General features: G+C 38.4%; 1 protein-coding gene across 1 annotated transcript; it reads right to left on the reverse strand.

The window, feature by feature from the left end:
• Positions 1–2,150: 2,150 nt before the first annotated feature.
• LOC144632151 (trimethylamine monooxygenase-like) lies at positions 2,151–20,156 on the reverse strand. The gene is made up of 5 exons (XM_078490754.1): positions 20,063–20,156; positions 8,948–9,146; positions 8,247–8,414; positions 3,499–4,255; positions 2,151–2,535 (listed from the first exon to the last, which is right to left on the reverse strand). The coding sequence occupies exons 2-5, from the start codon at positions 9,117–9,119 to the stop codon at positions 2,268–2,270; spliced, it is 1,365 nt and encodes a 454-aa protein (XP_078346880.1). The 5' UTR covers positions 9,120–9,146; positions 20,063–20,156; the 3' UTR covers positions 2,151–2,267.

Here is a 20,156-nt window from a genome sequence, read left to right on the forward strand (position 1 = left end):
TCAGACTTATGCAAATCAACAGCTTTTTAATGATATAATAAGCAATCAATAAACATTACAAGTGTGTTAAGTAAAATAATTTTATTCAGTTGCTAAGTTAAATGTTCGTTGACAACGGCGGACATCTATGGCCGCGGTATCCAAGGTAAATTGTTCGTTGACAACGGCGGACATTCATGGCCACGGTATCCAAGGTAAATTGTTCCTTGACAACGGCGGACACCTCATGGCCGCGCGGCGTCTGTCCTTTGATGACTTGACAAGTTTTGGTCAAGTTTTGGAACTTGGCAAGTTTTTGTCAAGTTTGTGAACTTAGCAAGTTTTTGTCAATTCGGGTTACGCGTAACCCCATTCCAATGCGATGACGTGTTTAGGCTTTTAACTTGGCCGATTTTTGTCAAGTTTGAGAACTTGGCTGATTTTGGTCAATTCGGGTTACGCGTAACCGATTGCATTGCAATATGATGACGTGTTTAGGCTTGTAACATGGCAAATTTTGGTCAAGTTTGGCAAACGCTTAAGTTGTATCAGGCTATCGTTTGAAATTTACAAATGATTCATGTCGATAAACTGAGTTAAATCTTCTTAATTTTGATCGAAAAATGTTTGAAAAACGTCTACAAGCATCCGATATACTTAACCTTGCGACAAACTTCACGACCAAGCATCTGATTGTTGTCCGTAATTGCTTAGGTTTCGCGAAGCGAAGGCACGAATAGCTGATGTAAAATATTATAATCAGATCCTAGTTTGTCGTTTCCAAATGATTCATGTCCGTAAGCTGTGTCTTTGCTTCTTTTTCAATGAAGGTTTGATAAACGTCTTTATACATCGGCCATACTTGCTTGTGTAATACAAAAAAGCTTATGTGAATAATATAAAGTTATAATTTTAACTGTGATTGGTCACAAAAGACGTCATTACATCGGGAAATAACCTATTAACTAAAAATAGTAATGACGCCTGGTGAATAAACTTACCGTGATCTTATATTGTTCTTTTATGTTCTAGAAAGTTCTTAGCTCAATATTTCACGGTATATTTACATGTTAGTCAAATTAAATATTGTTGTTGAATAAATCATAGCTCTCAAAACACACATACAAAGAGTTTGAGTTGTTTTCCGGCTAAAAATATTCAAGATGAAAAAAAAAAACAATTAGATTACGTCAAGGGGGTTTCCCACGTAATTGACACAGGGTAAACAATGACTTCCTGTGTTACTCAATAATTTTTGCACTCACCGGAGCGTGCAAGTTTTGTTTAGCTTGTTAAAACGTTTGCGACAACACTGCTGTCTAATTTTTTTAATTTTTCAATCAGCTCGTCTGTTAAAAAGATTGTTATTTGTTTTTCATTTTCTTTAGTTTTTTTGTATGTTGTAAACGCTTTTCCACGAGATCTTTTCAAGTTTTTCTTTACATTCAAGTTAATTTCTCCAGTTCTCCCTCTTCCCATCTTCGTTTACTCAATAAGAGCATTTGTTCAATAGGAATTATTTCTGGCACAGCAATTAAAGGTTGGTTGTAATTTAATACAATGGCGCCATACAACGATTGGTACACTGTCGGGTCCGGCGAATCTGCTTCAGGAAGTTAGGAATGTGAAAGCCACTCACATTTTCCTCCTTTCACACAAAAGGGCTGGCCTTGCGGGCCCCACACACATGAGAGTTTTGGCATTGCGACCCCCACACACATGAGAGTTACCGGTTGTGGACACAACTTGCAAAAAATAGCGAGGCGAGACTGGCGAGCCAGCGAGCCAGGCGAGCCCGAGCGTTTTTTTTGCAAGTTGTGCCACAACCGGTAACTCTCATGTGTGTGTATATTTTTCAAGATTTGACACTTAGGACACTCATGCTTGACACTTGACACGCAATGTGCTTTTCTATCTCGATATTCTCCTGCACCTATGACACGAAGTCTTTAAATTGTGTTAAATATTGTTTAGCACGTTGACGTAAGAAAAATGTTTGCCTAGCATTATAAAATGGTTGAGGGCTAAACGGTGGGTATGCACTATGGAACAAGGCCTTTAAGCGATACTGACTTTTCACTGTAAAAACTCAATCCTGCTTAGTTAATAAAATGCTATTACGCATACAGTGTCCTTTAAAGAAAGTTATATAAATGGCATTTGATTTTCTAACTTGTTCCACTAACTTAATTTTGCTGCTTTATCAAAAACTATGGAGTCTATTTCTATCAGTTAAATCAAATGCAAAAATCGCCACAGATCCTCCTAAGCCAGTTGACAGTTGTCTTTTACTGCTTGGTGTTGAGAAAGCACTCCATGGAATCATCAAGGGCTTCAAACCATGTGGTGTGATGAATTGGAGACTTGGTTCCAGTGAACTTGCTTGCATAGCTTTGATCGCGGTACGTCAGGATGTTATCCCGCTTGTGTTTTTCCCGAACGTGGAATTCTTCGGCGGTGTCCAAGTCGTAGTCGTAATTTGCTTCCTTGGCGATGTCAACCAGGAAGTCAGTCTGGAAATCGATGTCATCATCACAGCCTTTCAGCTCCTTCATTCTGGAACGAAAAAAATAAGTGACGTTGAGAGAATGGTGGATACGTGGTTAAGTCCGGTGTAATATAATCAAAAATAAATAAATAAATAAAAATATAAATGGGAATTTGCTGTGGTATTTCCACAGAGAGGCTCTTCATCAACTGTTTCCAGGTCGAATTGGAATTTAAAAGTGTTGTTTTTTTAGAGGGAAAAAAACCAGAGAGCACGGAGAAAACCCTCGGAGCAAGGACGAGAACCAACAACAAACTCAACCCATAAATGACGCCGGGTCCTGGAATCAAACCCGGGTCACATTGATGGAAGGCGAGGGCTCTGACTGGGGGAGCCAATGACGAGGAGCCAATGATTCACACATATCGATACGGAGTTTATCTGAAGCATGAGGCTTCCATTTCAAACTATTTTATTTAAAACAAAGAAAACTATTTTATTTAACACACTTTTTTGCCCCTGTCCCTGGATGGGAGTCAATCACAGGTTATTCTCAGCATTCCGTCAGGCTGTCTCGAATTAAATTGACCGGTATCCAGAGTGAAAAGTGGTACTGTGAGAGTAAAGCGCCTTGCCCAAGAAAACGTCTAAGACGAATAAAGCGTTACGTTGTTGTTTTTGTAACCACAAACAGGAAATTGCATTACGAACACAAAATATCATCGCCTGATCACCGCAGTGTCCGTAATAAGGAGGTTTTAAAAGTTTATATGAATTTGGTCCCTGGGGCCAAGATTTAGTGTACGTTGTCCGTATTAGAGAGGGTCCTTATTATAGAGGTTTTTTCCTGAAGAAAATATATGAGAACTTTGTTGGGACATTGGAGATTGTCCGCAATAGAGGTGGCTGTACGGCGAGGTTCGACTGTACCATGATGTGACAGTTAAGGCGTGTTTGCAATGTACAAAGTTACCTCCTTATCGATGAAAAATGTCTGTCTTGTGATGACCCAGGGCACGAGAAATACTTACCTTGCGACCCATTTTTTCATATCCTTTTCCATGGTTTCTTTATCGGGCAGTTTGATTTCCCCAGTGATGTAATTCACGGTCCACTTCGCTTGTGCATCAAACATGGTGTAGGTGTAGTACTGATCCTGCATCCCAATGTACAACAGCTTGTTGTTTCCAGCCTGGGTCCAGAGGGTGCACTTGTAGAGTCCCGGAGGGTACAGGATATTGGTACTCTTTAGACACAGTCGTTCTTCGAGGAAGGGGTAGTAAAAGAGGTACCCTGTGCACAGAATGATGGCATCCACGTCGTCGTTAGAGCCATCTTTGAAATGGACGGTACTGCCTTCGATCTTGGTGAGCAGTGGTTTCTCTGTTATCTGAGGGGGCCACTTGAAGCCCATTGGCCTCGTCTTGTAGGTGCAAATGATCTTCTTAGCGCCATACTTGAGACTTTGCAGGGCGATGTCCTCCGCGGAGTAGCTAGAGCCCACCACTAGAAGTGTCTGGTCCTTGAACTGATCGGCATTGCGGAAGTCGTAGGAGTGCATGACCCGACCAGGGAATTGGTCTATTCCAGGAAAGCAAGGTACACTCGGGACAGAACAATGCCCAGTTGCCACAATTAGGTAATCAAACGTCTGGACGGGAAGGTCTTGGTCCTCATCAAGGTTTTTCGCAACCACTGAAAAGTCGTCAGTGGAATCATTGTAGGTCACCTGACGGACAACATGGTTGAACCGAATCCAAGGGCGAAGATCACTTTTGGCCCAACGACCTGAGAAAGAGAAACTCTGCTTAGCTTTTTATGGCAACGTGTGTTTAATTTTCATCGTTCTTGCTGCTTGCTACCTTGCCATTGGCTTAAAGGAGAACATATGTTTCGCCGCACGTCCACTGAATCCCTCGTTCGAGAGATTCAGCAATCCTTTTCATTGTTACAAACTTGTCATTCGCTATCCATTTAAATCTTCGTCAATCTTAAAGAGACAAATTTAGGTATGGGAAATGACCACCAAACTCGGTGACTTATAAAAATAACCTCTTTAAACAGTGAAGGAACATTTCACTACCACAACAAATACAAAAGAAGGTATGGATGGCCAAAAGTGACGAACATTGAAACAGATTGCAATATGGATTTTTGAAATATTGTTGGGCTCAGCCGAACAGTTTTTAAACTTAATCTCATTTGCTTGTATCTTTACATTATAACGCCTGGGAGACACATTTGGTTGCAATGAAGATATTGTCACTTAGATCCACAGAGGTAATTTCTTTGCAAACATTAAGTTTCGTACCAAGTATTTGGCGAAACTTAATAAAATGAAGCTAACTCAGCCGTGGCACAGTTCCTTTAACCATCCTTGTTTATTTTCGGTTTAGGCCATCCCAATAAAATGTTTCGTTTCCCATCGCCCGACCGACCCATTTTTTCGACTATTTTCCTTGTTTACCAGCAGAAGTAGGAGATTAGGAGTGATGTGGGCAAAATTTGGAACATTCTTGTCTACTCTCAAGGGACTTTTTTAATTTCTCAAGGGACTGTTTTAATTTCTCAAGGGAGTTCTTTCCGCTTAGTGGGCGATGAAAGGGTCTCTTATTATTATTGCGTCAACACTTCCGATCTCGTGTTAAAGACGTGACTTGTCACATATTCCGCTGTAGGTGATGAAAGGGTCTCTCATTAGTATTGCGTCAACAATTGCGATCTCGTGTTAAAAACGTGACTTGTCACATGTATAAACGTTATATAACAGTTATTTTTATGCGTGAGTATCTCAAATGAGATGTGACACAACTAATCGAGAATGTGAGTGGTTCAGTGTTTCACAGTCTAAAGCGTTGTACTAGTACAAGCGTCTCACTCACTGAAGCCGGGCGCTAATATTTAACCTAAAATGATTAAGAACGGAAATTATCTTTTCTTTCACAAACTATTCGTCGAATACACTCCCTTTGTTCGTCTTTAAATGTTTTGTGAACAAAACTCTTGAGAGATTTTCTAAAACCTAGAAGAACTCGCTTTCTACTTCATTCCGCTCAACCTGCGCTCAACACCCGCCATGATAACAATTGTTTTTGTCTACGTGCGATATTTTTGGACCGGAAATTAGACTTGAACTCCATTAGCCGCTGTGGGTGATGAAAGGGTATCTCATTAGTATTGCGTCAACACTTGCTATCTCGTGTTAAAAACGTGACTTGTCACATGTATAAACGTTATATAACAATTATTTTTATGCGTGAGTATCTCAAATCCGATATGACACAACTAAGGATTTGTTTTCGCGACAATCGATTGCGTTAGTCACGCTTAACACGAGTGAATAATCATTTATTCGCGTTCTCAATTCAAGGGATTTCTTTTCGGTGTGGGTGAACAAAGCGTCAGTCAACACTTGAAGGCAATGTATAAGTCTTTCACAGACTAAAGCGACGCTAATATGTAACCAAGAACGTAAGAACGCAAGTTTGGACTGGTACAAGCGTCTAACACACTAAAGGAGCGCTAATATTTAACCTAAAACGATTAAGAATGCAAATTTGTACTTTTACAAGTCTTTCACATTCGCGACAATCGATTGCGTTAGTCTCGCTAAACACGAGTAAATAATCATTTATTCGCGTTCTTCTTACACCGAGGATGAGGCAACATGCTTGTCCCAACTTTCAAGAAACCCTTTTCAGCGATATATTTTTTTTTTATTTTAAAATTCCGCCGTAGCACGGAAAAATGAATGTTTCGCACATTTTATCGGGCAAAAGACGAGAAAAATACGCATAAGACTCACATTACGAGCTGATCGGATGGTTTTTAAAATTTGATTTCTGCAAAGGCTGATTTTGTGTAAGGCTCAGGTCAGTCATTTAAAGGTCGTAGTTTTCGTCACTGGCACGATCGTCTGGCGTCTTTGGTGGTGTGATGTAATACTCTTCGACACCACTGGTGATAGATCACGCTCTTACCGAATCCCATCGGAAGCACCGCCAAATCATCTTTTCTTTCACAAACTATTCGTCGAATACACTCCCTTTGTTCGTCTTTAAATGTTTTGTGAACAAAACTCTTGAGAGATTTTCTAAAACCTAGAAGAACTCGCTTTCTACTTCATTCCGCTCAACCTGCGCTCAACACCCGCCATGATAACAATTGTTTTTGTCTACGTGCGATATTTTTGGACCGGAAATTAGACTTGAACTCCATTAGCCACTGTGGGTGATGAAAGGGTATCTCATTAGTATTGCGTCAACACTTGCTATCTCGTGTTAAAAACGTGACTTGTCACATGTATAAACGTTATATAACAATTATTTTTATGCGTGAGTATCTCAAATCAGATATTTTCGCGACAATCGATTGCGTTAGTCACGCTTAACACGAGTGAATAATCATTTATTCGCGTTCTCAATTCAAGGGATTTCTTTTCGGTGTGGGTGAACAATGCGTCAGTCAACACTTGAAGGCAACGTATAAGTCGCGCTAATATTTAACCAAAAGGATTTGTTTTCGCGACAATCGATTGCGTTAGTCACGCTAAACACGAGTAAATAATCATTCGCGTTCTCAATTCAAGGGATTTCTTTTCGATGTGGGTGAACAAAGCGTCAGCCAACACTTGAAGGCAATGTATAAGTCTTTCACAGACTAAAGCGACGCTAATATGTAACCAAGAACGTAAGAACGCAAGTTTGGACTGGTACAAGCGTCTAACACACTAAAGGAGCGCTAATATTTAACTTAAAACGATTAAGAACGCAAATTTGTACTTTTACAAGTCTTTCACATTCGCGACAATCGATTGCGTTAGTCTCGCTAAACACGAGTAAATAATCATTTATTCGCGTTCTCAATTCTAGGGATTTCTTTTCGGTGTGGGCCGGGGGTGTGGGTATATATGAAGAATGTATTGAACCGCTGAACTGTTTGTTTGCTTTAGTAGGCCGGAATAAGCGTATACGCGACACGAGTACTACAGTATATTCAATGTGTTTTCGATTGGGTTTTCTTTGGCTCCTTAATTTGCGGTTGAGTTTTGTAAACAGCGCGTTGTTGACTTCTAGGTTTCAGTTTTAATTTAGAATGTGATGTGGAAGTGTAAAGTATTCAGGTAAGCTAAGTTATTTTCAAGACTTCCACTCCTAAACAACATGAAAAGCGTCTTTCACCCTTTAGCAAAACACTACTCCATACCACAATTGACAGCCAACAGATAGACCATAGCAAAATAGTCGTAGTCTCATAGAGACCTTTGATTTTCAAAGAAGCAAGTACTTTAATTTACAAGCACACGATCTTGTTTTATCAACAACAATTGACATTATGTGATGTCCTTGCCTTTAATTTTGATTAAAGAAAGAATAACGGAAGTAACGAACGAAATAGCCACCTTTGCACATTCGTAACCCGAGGCTTTCTTCGTTCAAGCGTTCCATCTTTTTTCTTTTTTTTTTTTTTGCCCGACCGACCGACCCACCATCACAAGAGACGAGGCGATGGGAAACGAAACATTTTATTGGGATGGCCTTAATTTTACCTAATAAAACTACATTATAGGTTTCCTTTAAATTAGAAGCAATTTTATACAGTACGTCTGAGAAAAATGACTTAGAATATCGAGATATATAGCCCCTTAAAATAACTAAGATATAAACTGCCATAATTGTTTCGAGCAGACGTTCAGAGCAAGTCTCCCATCTTGCGACAAAAGAACGCTAAAACTAGACCCGTTGTGACCTTGACAGTCCTGACTTCGAAAAATACTGACCTTTCAGATAATCATACAGGACCTCCCTGGGAGGGTAAGATGGTATTGCTTTTTTGTAATGATCTTCAAAAGTGTAGTCCGGATACTCTAGACATTCCTTTGGACCATTAGACCACAACAAGCCTCGGTACATACTTACATGCACAGACTCGTCATGTTGATCGTTACCTTAAAAAATGCAGAGTTTATTTTAATAAGCATGTAGCACTCGGTATCTTAAGTATTAACCAATTTATCCTCTACTTTATGAAGTGTGATTTAGTATTTTCCACTATATTTTTCTTGGTTGGACTGCCCACATAAGATGACTTTAGGTTTGACTCTGGGGGTGAAAAGTAAGGTCATCATTCAAGCCTAGTGGCCCATCACACATTTCCCACTTGTTTCGCATGAAGCGATTAGGGGTATTTGTACTCTGCCTGGATGGGACGCTAGTCCATCCAGCATTTAATTCGCCTGTATCCATTAATACACCTGAGTGGAAAAATGCACTATGAGAGTAAAGTGCCTTGCTCAAGAACGCAATGCAATGACCCCGACTACGTCTCGAACCCGCTTCTGAATATGTTATTTCTTAGAATTTATCAAAAAAGAGAAAGATCCACACTCCCTCTTAACTTTTTTTTTTTAGGATTGGCTTTCGCCGACCAGTAAAACCTCAATTTTTGTCGCCGATTTACAATGACTTTGAAACTACTTACCAGTCTCCCAGGAGCTTTTCCAGAGTCCGCCCCAATCAGATTGCTTGTCAAAGCACACAATTTCTGGAATTTCTTTTCCTTGTGCTTTCAGTTGATGGAAGTGATACAACACTGACATGCCACTGGGACCAGCACCAATCACACAAACACGTTTTCCAGCTACTTTAGACATCTTCGGGTTTTAGAATTATTCACCTGACTGGGAAGAAAAAAAAAACAGAACTGACATTCAAGTTTACTTTTCACTTTTTTTGACGGCATTCAGTTCAGATCTAGAGGCTGCCCGCGTTAATTTATGAGACAATCAGTAATCACCGCACATCGTGACGTTCCCTAAACTATTACCTATCGGATAGGTGCGTTGCGTGACATCCCTAATAAATGGAATGCACTGCATGCAGAAGCGATGACGTTTCACAAGGGGTCTTACACAATTTTGAGGAAATTTGTCAAAAACTTAACGTAAATAAAAGTAGCTGACTTTTTGTGCGTGATAAAGACTGTTATGTAACTGCAGCTTACATTTGTTAAACCTAAGAAGCAATGTCAGTGATCGCATATCTTTCATAGTTAGGATCTGATGGAATTCAAATAAATACAATAGTTATAAATTTACAGGCCATGGCTGCATAGTTAAAAATACATTTTCTACGTAGATTTGCTCAATTGCACAACAGTAATATTTTATTTTATATTATATTTTAATTTTTTAGATTTCCCTATGTTGTCTCAACAAAGATTGCGTTATATTGTAGCGTGACTTAGTAGGTTTTTAAAAGCTGCGAGAAAGGTCAAACAGTCTCTTGTTCGCAGCGGCCCTGTATTTTATAAGAATTAGAAATTTCTGTCTACTAAATCTAATACCGTAAAATTCCGGTTATAAGCCCCCCCCCCCCGCTTATAAGCCCCCCCGGTTATAGGACCATCATCCTGGAAACAAAAAAATACATCCGATTATAAGCTCCCCCGGATATAAGCCTCCCTCTACCAGGTGACAGTACTGAATAGGGCCAAATGTTGCTTTATTATGCGTTTTTAACTTAAGAATGATGGTCGCTTAGAATCCAACATTTCGTGACAAGAGGATGGAACTTCGATTTCTTTCATACTTTTATGTTAGATAGGCTAGGGTATAACTTAAATCACTGTATAGTTCTTTCGATGGAATATCCTTTTTTTTTTAAGAAAAATGCAAATAACGAAAATCCGTTAAAATCGTCATTTGAGGCGCTAAATTATTCATGATTTTTGCACGAGTTTGAGAGCCTCGCGTGCAAAAACAAATCACTCTACCGTCTTTTAGACACTCAAACCATAGTTAGCAATCTCTAAACATCTACTGAAATGATTTTGGGAAATATTGCGTTGTTCTTTGTAGACAAAATAATTTTATTTCGAAGGCATACAATTCACTGCCGTAAAAGTACTTGGTAAATAAAATTAATTTTCACCATGTGCGAAACCTTCAAATCGTTTAAGCTTCTGGTGGTTGAATGTTAGAAGAATGGTGTATAAATCCCTGTAAAAATTTCTCCGGGCAAATGATTAAAAGCGACGTGAGAGCTTTTTGAATTCGGTTAAATATGCAAATATTTGACCTTCCGCGGTCAACTTTGAAGTTACGGGTCAGACATGAATGACATGAATATTTCAATCATTGCACAAGTCTTTACCCATTTTGGGTCAAAATAATCACACACAAAAACATTATGAAATGTTCTAACCTTAATCTGCTGTAAAAAGCAGGTCCGAAGGCCTTTTAAGCACGATTCCGACTCTAAGCATCCGTAGTAATTTGAGCTTCGTTTGTGTAAGTATGTCCTATTCACCCCGCCAACTGTCAACGTATTTAGTGGTCGAAATCCAATCTGTGATCAACTTTCGGCGCTTCTCATCACCACTGCATCTTCTTCGACGGCATAGCCGATTGTTAGTATTGCCTCGTTAATAGTACACAAAAAAATAACATCTGATCGCTAAACGGCATGATGTCGGCGCTTACAGTAGCTTACAGTCCCATCTTGCAATGAGCCGTCTGTTCGTCACGCAATACTGTGTCATGGACATTTTTTTAGGGGGTGGTAGGTGGGTGTGGGAAAGGTTGAATATGCGGAAATGCTTGATTTAATACTTTATGACAAGTACGTACTCTAGCCAGCAACAACAACAACAACAACAACAACAACAAGTACAGTGATATCTTTAGGCAGACAAGATAAAGCACACGTACTGTCGGGTGATAAGCGTTTGGTACAGTGTAATGCAACTGTTCGCGAATTCGGTTGCTCGCGCGGGCTTGGTTGTAATAAAGGGGGTGGAAGGGGGATATAAATCTTTACAAAACAGGTAGAGTTTTTAAGTAGTTATTCCCTTTTTTACTGTAGAACCGAAAACGAAGAGAAAAACTCGCGTCTATGTTTTTTGGGGGGTGAGGGGGTGGGGGCCGGGGGGTTCTTGGTTGGTTGGTTTGCAAAGTTTTATCTTTTTTTTTTCACAAAGATACCTAACCAAATATCGCATGTCCTGTATAAATGGTTAATGATAGAAGTAACGAAAAGTTTTGATTTTTTTTTCGTGATCGAGTGGCAACTTAATAAAAACCATTGCATCGCCATTTTTTTCGCCCTACGGTAAATCTGGGTGACCTGTGGCTTCGGGTGGTCATTCGTCAACCTGTAACAAAGTACTTTCTTGGGGTGCCGTTTTGAACATACTGTCGAATTCATGATGTCTAAATTCAACAATAACTAATTTGAAGTTCAAACGAAATTAAAACATGTTAAAACAACTCAGTGCTAAAACTCTATGCTAAAAAGGATAAGCAAATTGCTATGGCAATTCGGCGTGTGAAAAAATCGCCAAATTTAATTTAGTGGCTTCCTAAGTAAACAAAACCTTGGTCGTGCTAGTTATTGGCACCGTCTGTTTGCTTAAAGGCAGCGCATGAACAATTTTTTCAAAGTTCTGTTTATTTCACTGGAAATGGAAGGTTGTTGTTCTTTTAAGGCCCTTGTTCGTGGAGTTTGCGGTTTTGATTCTAAAGATCGAAAGCGTCACACTGAAATCGTTCCTCTACTGTCGTGTGAGAAGGACATCAGCAGTCACAAGTCCCAGTATAAATTTAGTTAACTCTAACATGACTCTTTCCCGTGAAAAACCAAACTTCAGAAGCTAGCTATTTGTTTGGTGTTATAAGGCAGCTCTTGAAAACTTCATTATACAGTCTTAATGTAGTAAAGAAGTAAATAGTTTGAACCCAGTATCAGGTCGTAAAGTGTGATCGTCCGGGTGAGAGTTGCTCTGAAAACTCCGGGATAGGGAATATTTTTTGAGGTTCTCGGTCCATAAGTAGGGTATCATTTTGGCAATGTGTTCCGGGTGTGATCCTCAGATAGGGTACCTAAATTCTATCAGCAAAAATAAACGCCCAGCTAAACGAAAAAAAGGTATCTTAAAACTGAACTTTTTGTTCAAGTATTAGTAAAGCGATTTTATAAAGATTTGTGTTTTGCCGTGTGCGGTTAGCCGTTATTTGTGTCGGCACGGAACGCTTTTCCTCCCCTTGAATAGATTGTTATTTTTCGGTTTTGGGCCTTAAAAGGGGTATCAATGTTCGCTTTCTTTACCCTTTAACCCTATTCGAAATTTATGGGAGTGCCCCTCCATATGTTTCGTGAGGGATTGCTGGGTGGGTGCGCTACTTATTTGTTTTCAAAATAAGATAAGTGGAGGATGGAAGTGCGTATAAAATTTGAGCCGAGACCACTGTTTCCAGTTTGCACCATAATGATTAGTTAATGTATTATATATGAATAAAGGTATAACTGTTACTCAGAGATATCAGAATACGGGCTCCTTTTATACTAATCTCCTCCGACGCGCTTCCCCCACCTCACTCCCCCTCTCCAACCAAAAAAGTAAAAATTACCAGTCCCTAAGTGTTGCCCATCATTTTAAATACAGCGCATTTTTTAACATTTGCGACTGTATTTATCAGTTAAGGTGAGCTGATTTTGCTCATCCCTTTAGTCACAAAGAGCACCGTATTCTGTTGGGCGCAGCACCTACCCGTAGAGAACTGAACTCCTACCAGCAGCGATTTGCACATAAGCCATGGTCAGCCATGCCTAGTCGATTAACCAATTATTGGCATGCTGTTATAACCTTGGACAAGCTATTCAACTGTGGTGTTTGTTCTACGATTTTGGTAAGGCCCCGAAAAGCTCTTGTAACTAAGAATATTAAAAGCGTTAGCATGTAACCAGTGATAAATTCGCGGTTCAGGGTAAAGAATAGATAACGCAAGCAAAGAAAACCAAAACTATTCTAATGCACGTTTTCTTTTTCTTAAATCAGTCCTGTATGTGTTGCAAGGCTAGATTATGAACAGTTGAACCTTGATATAAGGGTTAAGGTTGTATATCGAATGTTAATTAAGAGACACGCAAAAATGTGTTCACTGTTACGAATCGAAGTTTCGTTATACCGAATTTCTTTTTTACGTATTTTATTATAACTGTAGCAAAGAGTATCGTTCATTTTACCTAGGAATTCGTTAAGTCTAGTTTATAATAAAGGATCGTTCAGTCGAGCTTTTCACGACAAATTACGCCCTAATCCACCCTCCCTCCCCCCGCCACCTGCTAAATCCCCATGACTTGCGTGACGAACAAACGGATACGTGACTTCGTGCACTGCAAAGATAAGCGTCGACATTATTGTGTCATTTTAGCAGCGATCAGATGTATTATATTTGTGGACTATAAACCAAACAATACTTAACAAATGACAAAGCCGTCGAAGAAGATGCACTAGTGACGATATGCGTCGAAAGTTGATGAAAGATTCGTTGGTTTTAGACCACTGAGTATGTTGCACGTTGACAGTTGGCTCGGTGCAGACTTGAAGCGAAGCTCAGATGCGACGAATGATAAGAGCCGTAATCATGCTAAAATGGCCTTCGAACCTACCTTTTACAGCAGATAAAGGTTAGAAAATTACATATTTTTTTCATATGCTTAATTTGGTCTTAAATGGGTTAAGACTTGTGCACGGAACAAAAATTATTTCTGACCCGTAACTTCAAAGTTGACCGCGGAAGGTCAAATATTTGCATATTTAACCGAATTCGAAAAGCTCTCACGTCGCTTTTAATCATTTGCCCGGAGAAATTTTTACAGGGATTTATACACCATTCTTCTAACATTCAACCACCAGAAGCTTAAACGATTTGAAGGTTTCGCACATGGTGAAAATTAATTTTATTTACCAAGTACTTTTACGGCAGTGAATTGTATGCCTTCGAAATAAAATTATTTTGTCTACAAAGAACAAAGCAATATTTCCCAAAATCATTTCAGTAGATGTTTAGAGATTGCTAACTATGGTTTGAGTGTTTAAAAGACGGTAGAGTGATTTGTTTTTGCACGCGAGGCTCTCAAACTCGTGCAAAAATCATGAATAATTTAGCGCCTCAAATGACGATTTTAACGGATTTTCGTTATTTGCATTTTTCTTTAAAATAAAAGGATATTTTACCTATAAAACTATACAGTGATTTAAGTTATACCCTAGCCTATCTAACATTAAAATATGAAAGAAATCGAATTTCCCACTGTTGCCGCGAAATCGAGAAATTGTCTGATTCTTAGAGACCGGCATTCTTAAAAACGTATTTCCATCAACACTCCCGTGGCTTGTTTCGAAACGTTTTCTTCATTCCGCTTATAAGCCCTCCCGGATATAAGCCCCTCCGCTTATAAGCCCACCCAAAAACCCTTACGAAGTTGTATAAGCCCAGGGCATATAACCGGAATTCTACGGTATATCCCATCATATAAGATTAGTCTCTTTCGTTTATACATTGTAGTGTTTCATTCTAACTGCACGGGAGTATTTTGCTCGTGTTCTACGCGGCGATTTCTTGTTAAGTTAAACTTGATTTCTGTTCAATCGTGCTAAACAGAATAAACGAATAAAAGATCCTGTCGATCAGATGCCTGCATGAAGCGATTACCTTAATAAGGGCTGCGAAGGAGACTATAAAGAACATATTGGCGTGTCAAACAAACGTTTCCACGGCAACCAAGCTTTGACAGGCTGTCAAGAGAAACAGCTGTAACGCAGCTTTTAAGAAAGGTGAATTGTTAATCTCACAGAAGAGAGGTGTAATAACTCTTATCCCCAAGGATGATGAATATCTTCTCATTCTTGAAAACTGGAGGCCAATAACACTTTTAAACATGGATTACAAAATAATAGCAAAAGTGATTGCAAAACGCATCGAAACGCTACTCCCTGTTTCAATTCACGAGGATCAAACAGGCTTTGTGAAAGGGAGGTTTATCAGGGAAAATGTCCGACTGATCAATGATTTTATCAATTATCTGGACAACTGTAACAGCCCTGGTATAGACTTCAAAAAGGCCTTTGATTCTTTGCAATGGTCATTTATTAAACTCTGCATGGCTAAATTTAATTTTGGAGATAATATAATTTTTAGCAATTTATTTATTTTTAGCAATTAGTTTAGCGTTGTTTTTTTACCTTAATATAGTTTAAATGTTTATATCTACTAGTTTTATTGTTTTATTTACACACGACCCCACAAGCTATGTAGCTTTTTTATCCCATCGTGTATAAATAAAGGTTTTTGATTTGATTTTAATTTGAATATTTTATGAAGGTATACAAACATCGGTTCTGAACAACGGTTTCACGACAAACTTCTTTAGTGTAAGTAGGGGAGTGAGGCAGGGGTGTCCCCTCTCCCCTTACCTATTCATTCTCTGTGCGGAGATATTAGCACATAAAATACGAAGAACAGAAAACATCAAGGGGATCGAAATCTTTAACACGGAGATTAAGTTAACTCAGTTTGCCGATGATACAACACTATTTTGCGCAGATATCCCTTCTGTACAGAACGCAGTTGCCCTGATACAAAACTTTGGAAAGTTATCAGGACTGTGTCTGAATGAAAGAAAAACGAAAGCAGTTTGGCTGGGGAAAGATAAAAATCGTAAAGCTAAACCCCTTAATTTAAACTGGAGAAGTGATGCAATCCGAATTCTTGGAACCTACCACTCATATGATAAGAAGAAAATCTTGAAACAAAACTTTTCGATCACAGTACAAAAAATACAAACAGTATTTGATATGTGGCGCAGCAGGGATTAAACTATGTTTGGAAAAGCAGTGATTATAAAAGCACTTGGAATCAGTCCAATTGTGTATTCTATGTCCATGTTAGAAGCACCTAAGTCTGAACTTGTTTACAGAAACGTGCTGTGCGAGCTATTACCAACTAAGACTATCGAGAACATTCTGCCCCCTTATTTGCTAAACTGGGCATCTTAGATATCTTCCAAGTCAATACATTGCAAATAGATAAATTTATGTTTTACTATCATAACCAAATATTTTCTCAATTTGTTTTCTACTAGTAGTCAAATACACAGTTAAGACACAAGAATAGCCAAGTGTTATCGACCACATCACTGTCGTACAAATCTAAAGCAGTTTACAATACTTTTCCAGGGTCCTAAAATTTGGAATTCTCTACCAGAATCGATCACTGGCTCGAGTAGCTTCTCTTCTTTTAAGAAAAAAATAATTAAATTTCTAATGAAATGAGTCTGAAATTGCCCCATCTGCACATTCACAGCGAAATTGCTAACATATTGCTAACCCGAGGTGGCCTCCCCCATAAGCCTTGTGGTTTCTTGGAGGTCTCCTCGCCCTATCTATTTAAGTTATTTTGTACATCTTAATTTGTAAAGTAGCAAATAAAGATGATGATGATGATGATGATAATGATGAACTTGAAAAAGTAAGTAAGATGATTTTTAAATTTTTCTGGAAGAATAAACCGGATAGAATAAAACGAGAGGTGTTATATCAAAATATTGATAGAGGTGGGATTAAGTTGCCAAACATTTGTTTTTTGATGAATAAAGCACTGAGGTTAAGTTGGATCAGTCGGCTTGTGGATGGTAGGCCATTAATAAGTGGAAAACAATACCACAACACTTGAGGCTTAGACAAACTGGGTGGAATTGAATTTGTACGTATGTAATTATGATGATAAGAGCTTGGACAAACAAATCCCAGCATTTTACAGAAATATGTTATTGTATTTTGAAGAATTAAAATGTCTCTATGACAAAGCAAATTTAGAAAAATTCGTTCTATTCAACAACAAATTGATACTTATTGACAAAAAACCGTGTTTTGGAAATCTTGGTTTAATAATAATATTGTTACTGTTCAAGATCTGTTAAAAGACAATGGCGCGATAATGACTTACAGTGACTTTACTCACAAATACAAGAACGTTAAATCGAGCTTTCTTCAGTTCTATCAGATGATATCAGCGATTCCAAAACGCCTGTTTCTTTTAGGCAAAAATAATAGCATCGATAAGGATATTTTCCATAATGGTAAACCAGTAGCTCTAGGACCAAATACCAAAATAGATCTACTGTATTTAAATTAAAATGTAAGGACTTGTACAGACTACTTATTGAAGGAAAGTACACGCAGCCCTGTTAGGGAAAATCCGCCTTGTTTTGAATTATGAACTCAGTAAAAATCATTGTCACTTGTAAAATGAAAATCAATAAAACTATGGTCGTTCGTGAAATTTTAACTCAGTAAAATTACTGTAATCCGTAATTAGTATACGTAATTGAACTACATGCTGCAATTGAAATAATTTAAAATGGGGGCCTCGTCCAATTTTGGCTGTCAGAGGAATTTTGAATCTAATTATTTCCAAATTGGACAAGCATGTAGTCCAGTTACATATTAATTATATAGCTAGTAAGTCAATCCAGCGTAAACAATAAACATATGTTCAGAATGGGAAAAGCATTCAATTTAATTTACCTGAGTTTGCGAAGCTAAAGCTTGCTACAAAGTGAGTGAAAACACTGCATTAATCGATAAAAGTCGTAAACAAAGTGACCGAAGAGGTTTACAGCTTCTTGAATCTGACATACTCCTTTCCACTATCTCGTTCATATTCGTCACCGTCTTTTCTTTTCGAATTTCAGCCAAAAAACTACAAAGAATTGCATCAAGCACATGGCGAGAGATATCTTCCAGCTTTCTTGCTTCGCTTCGCTGCACTTACGTTTAGCCAAGTTTTGTACTCTTGGAAATGTTTTGGCATTGGTTTTTGCTTCTTAGTATAACTAGCTCCTCTTCTGACAACGTAGAAAATTTCTCTTTTTCGTTACTATTGCTGAAAAGCTCAAAAGGAATGGAAAAAAGTGGCAAATTTGCCTAATAAAATTCCGCCATTGTCGATTAACAATGCGACAAGTTTACAGGGCTGACGCAATGCTTTGTGCTAATTGGCTATTATCTGTCACACGTTGTTTTTCCTTGGATTTGATTGGCTGAGACAAAACTGTCCAATTTTTCTTAAATTGGACAGTTGGTGCATTTTAACCGAAAGTCCTAATTGAAACTATCCAAATTTAATCCCAAATTGGGCAGTTCTCAGAAATTAAGGAAAAATTGTTGTGCTGACAATATAGGTTTACTGACAGCTATGTAATTATACAATGAATGATGTAATCATCCCGTAAAAATACTAGCCCTAGTCGTATGATCCTAAAGTAAAATTACATACAACCAGTATACTTTCTAAATTTAGCGTAGCTGGCCTAACGTCGGTTCGTCTCTACATAAGTATGAATAAAACGTTTAATAAGGTCTCATTTTGAATCGTTGGTTTGCGTCAGTTTATAAGTATGAATAATAAGTTATGCGTGGTTTAATTTCACGTTCAAAGCGTTGGTTAGTTTCAGGCGCGGAAACCTGTCCTGACGAGTACAAATATGACTCTACCTACTCCCCCAGTGTAGCTTAATTGTCATACCGACAATCTTCCGATTAGCCACGAGCTTTTCCGGTTAGCTTCGACCAAAGTCCCTTAGCGCAACCAAGAACAAAGGGGCTATTGTATAGTGCTTAAGACGGAATCCACTAGGAAGTCGAGTAATATTTATTAAAGTTGGACAAAAATCAATTTCCAGAATAATTAAAATCCTATTGCGTTATTTCCTACCCTTAATAAAAGGTAAAGATGTAAGTAATTATCCGTGATAACACCAACAACAATTTCTTATTAGAGTCTGAGAAAATGAATTTCAAAGTTCACAAGGTATGGGCAAAATCTCACGTGTAGCCATTTTGTAAATTCGTCTTAAGCGATTCAGTGGAATTCAGCGGAACTTCAAAATGTGTTTTCGATGTGTGGTGTTGTTAGAAAAGATTTCTTTTGATAAAATATTTGAAGCAGTAACAAAAAAGTTTGCAATAAGGTGGAAATCATTCTGGTACAACAATTTCTTATCAGAGTCTGAGAAAATGATATTTAAAGTTCACAAGCTATGGGAAAAAGCTTACATCTTTTAAGAGATTCAGTGGAATTCAGCGGAACTTCAAAATGTGTTTTCGATGTGTGGTGTTGTTAGAAAAGATTTCTTTCGATAAGATATTTGAAGCAGTAACACAAAAGCTTGCAATCAGGTGTAAATAGTTTTGGTACAAAATTTTGTCCAATAACTACTCGAAGTCCTGGCGGATTTCCTCTTAATCCAAAAAGTTGAAACACAACAATAGACCATTTCTTGATACGGTATCCAAAACGACATTTTTCTCTTTCCGAAAACAACAGGCATTACTTTGCCCATGTCACGAAAGTTTGAGCGAAAGAAGTCTCCAGTTTTTCATCACACTTTAATCCGAAAATCGTAGGCGATTTTAGGTCTTCCAAACAGATATTTACCGAAACGGTCTGTTGGGTGCCCCCTGAGCAATGGCTTTGGTCATGTTCGCATGGCTAACACTAAAAACCTAATCTACATAAATTACAGAACAGCTTATATATTTTCAGTGAGGCCTGACTGAAGACCTTGCACCGAATTACAAGCCAGCGTGTACAATGGAGATAAAGAATTTCAACTCCAGTTACACAGTGCAATACAACTCACGTTTAAACTTGGAATTAAAATTCTCTATTCTCAAATACGAACAGTGTGATTTACAGAAGTCGCATTGACATGTAAAGACTCTTTAATATGCTCTATTGATGAACCGTACCTTTTTCTCTTCTGGCAGCTTTTTCGTGGTAAACAACGTCCAGTTTACGAATTGTAGAGGCCCTGCCAGGGTAAATTCCGACAAGCGACACGGC

Source organism: Oculina patagonica, chromosome 1 (assembly GCF_052425735.1).
Source record: "Oculina patagonica isolate OP01 chromosome 1, crgOcupat, whole genome shotgun sequence".
Taxonomy (NCBI): Eukaryota; Metazoa; Cnidaria; class Anthozoa; order Scleractinia; family Oculinidae; genus Oculina; species Oculina patagonica.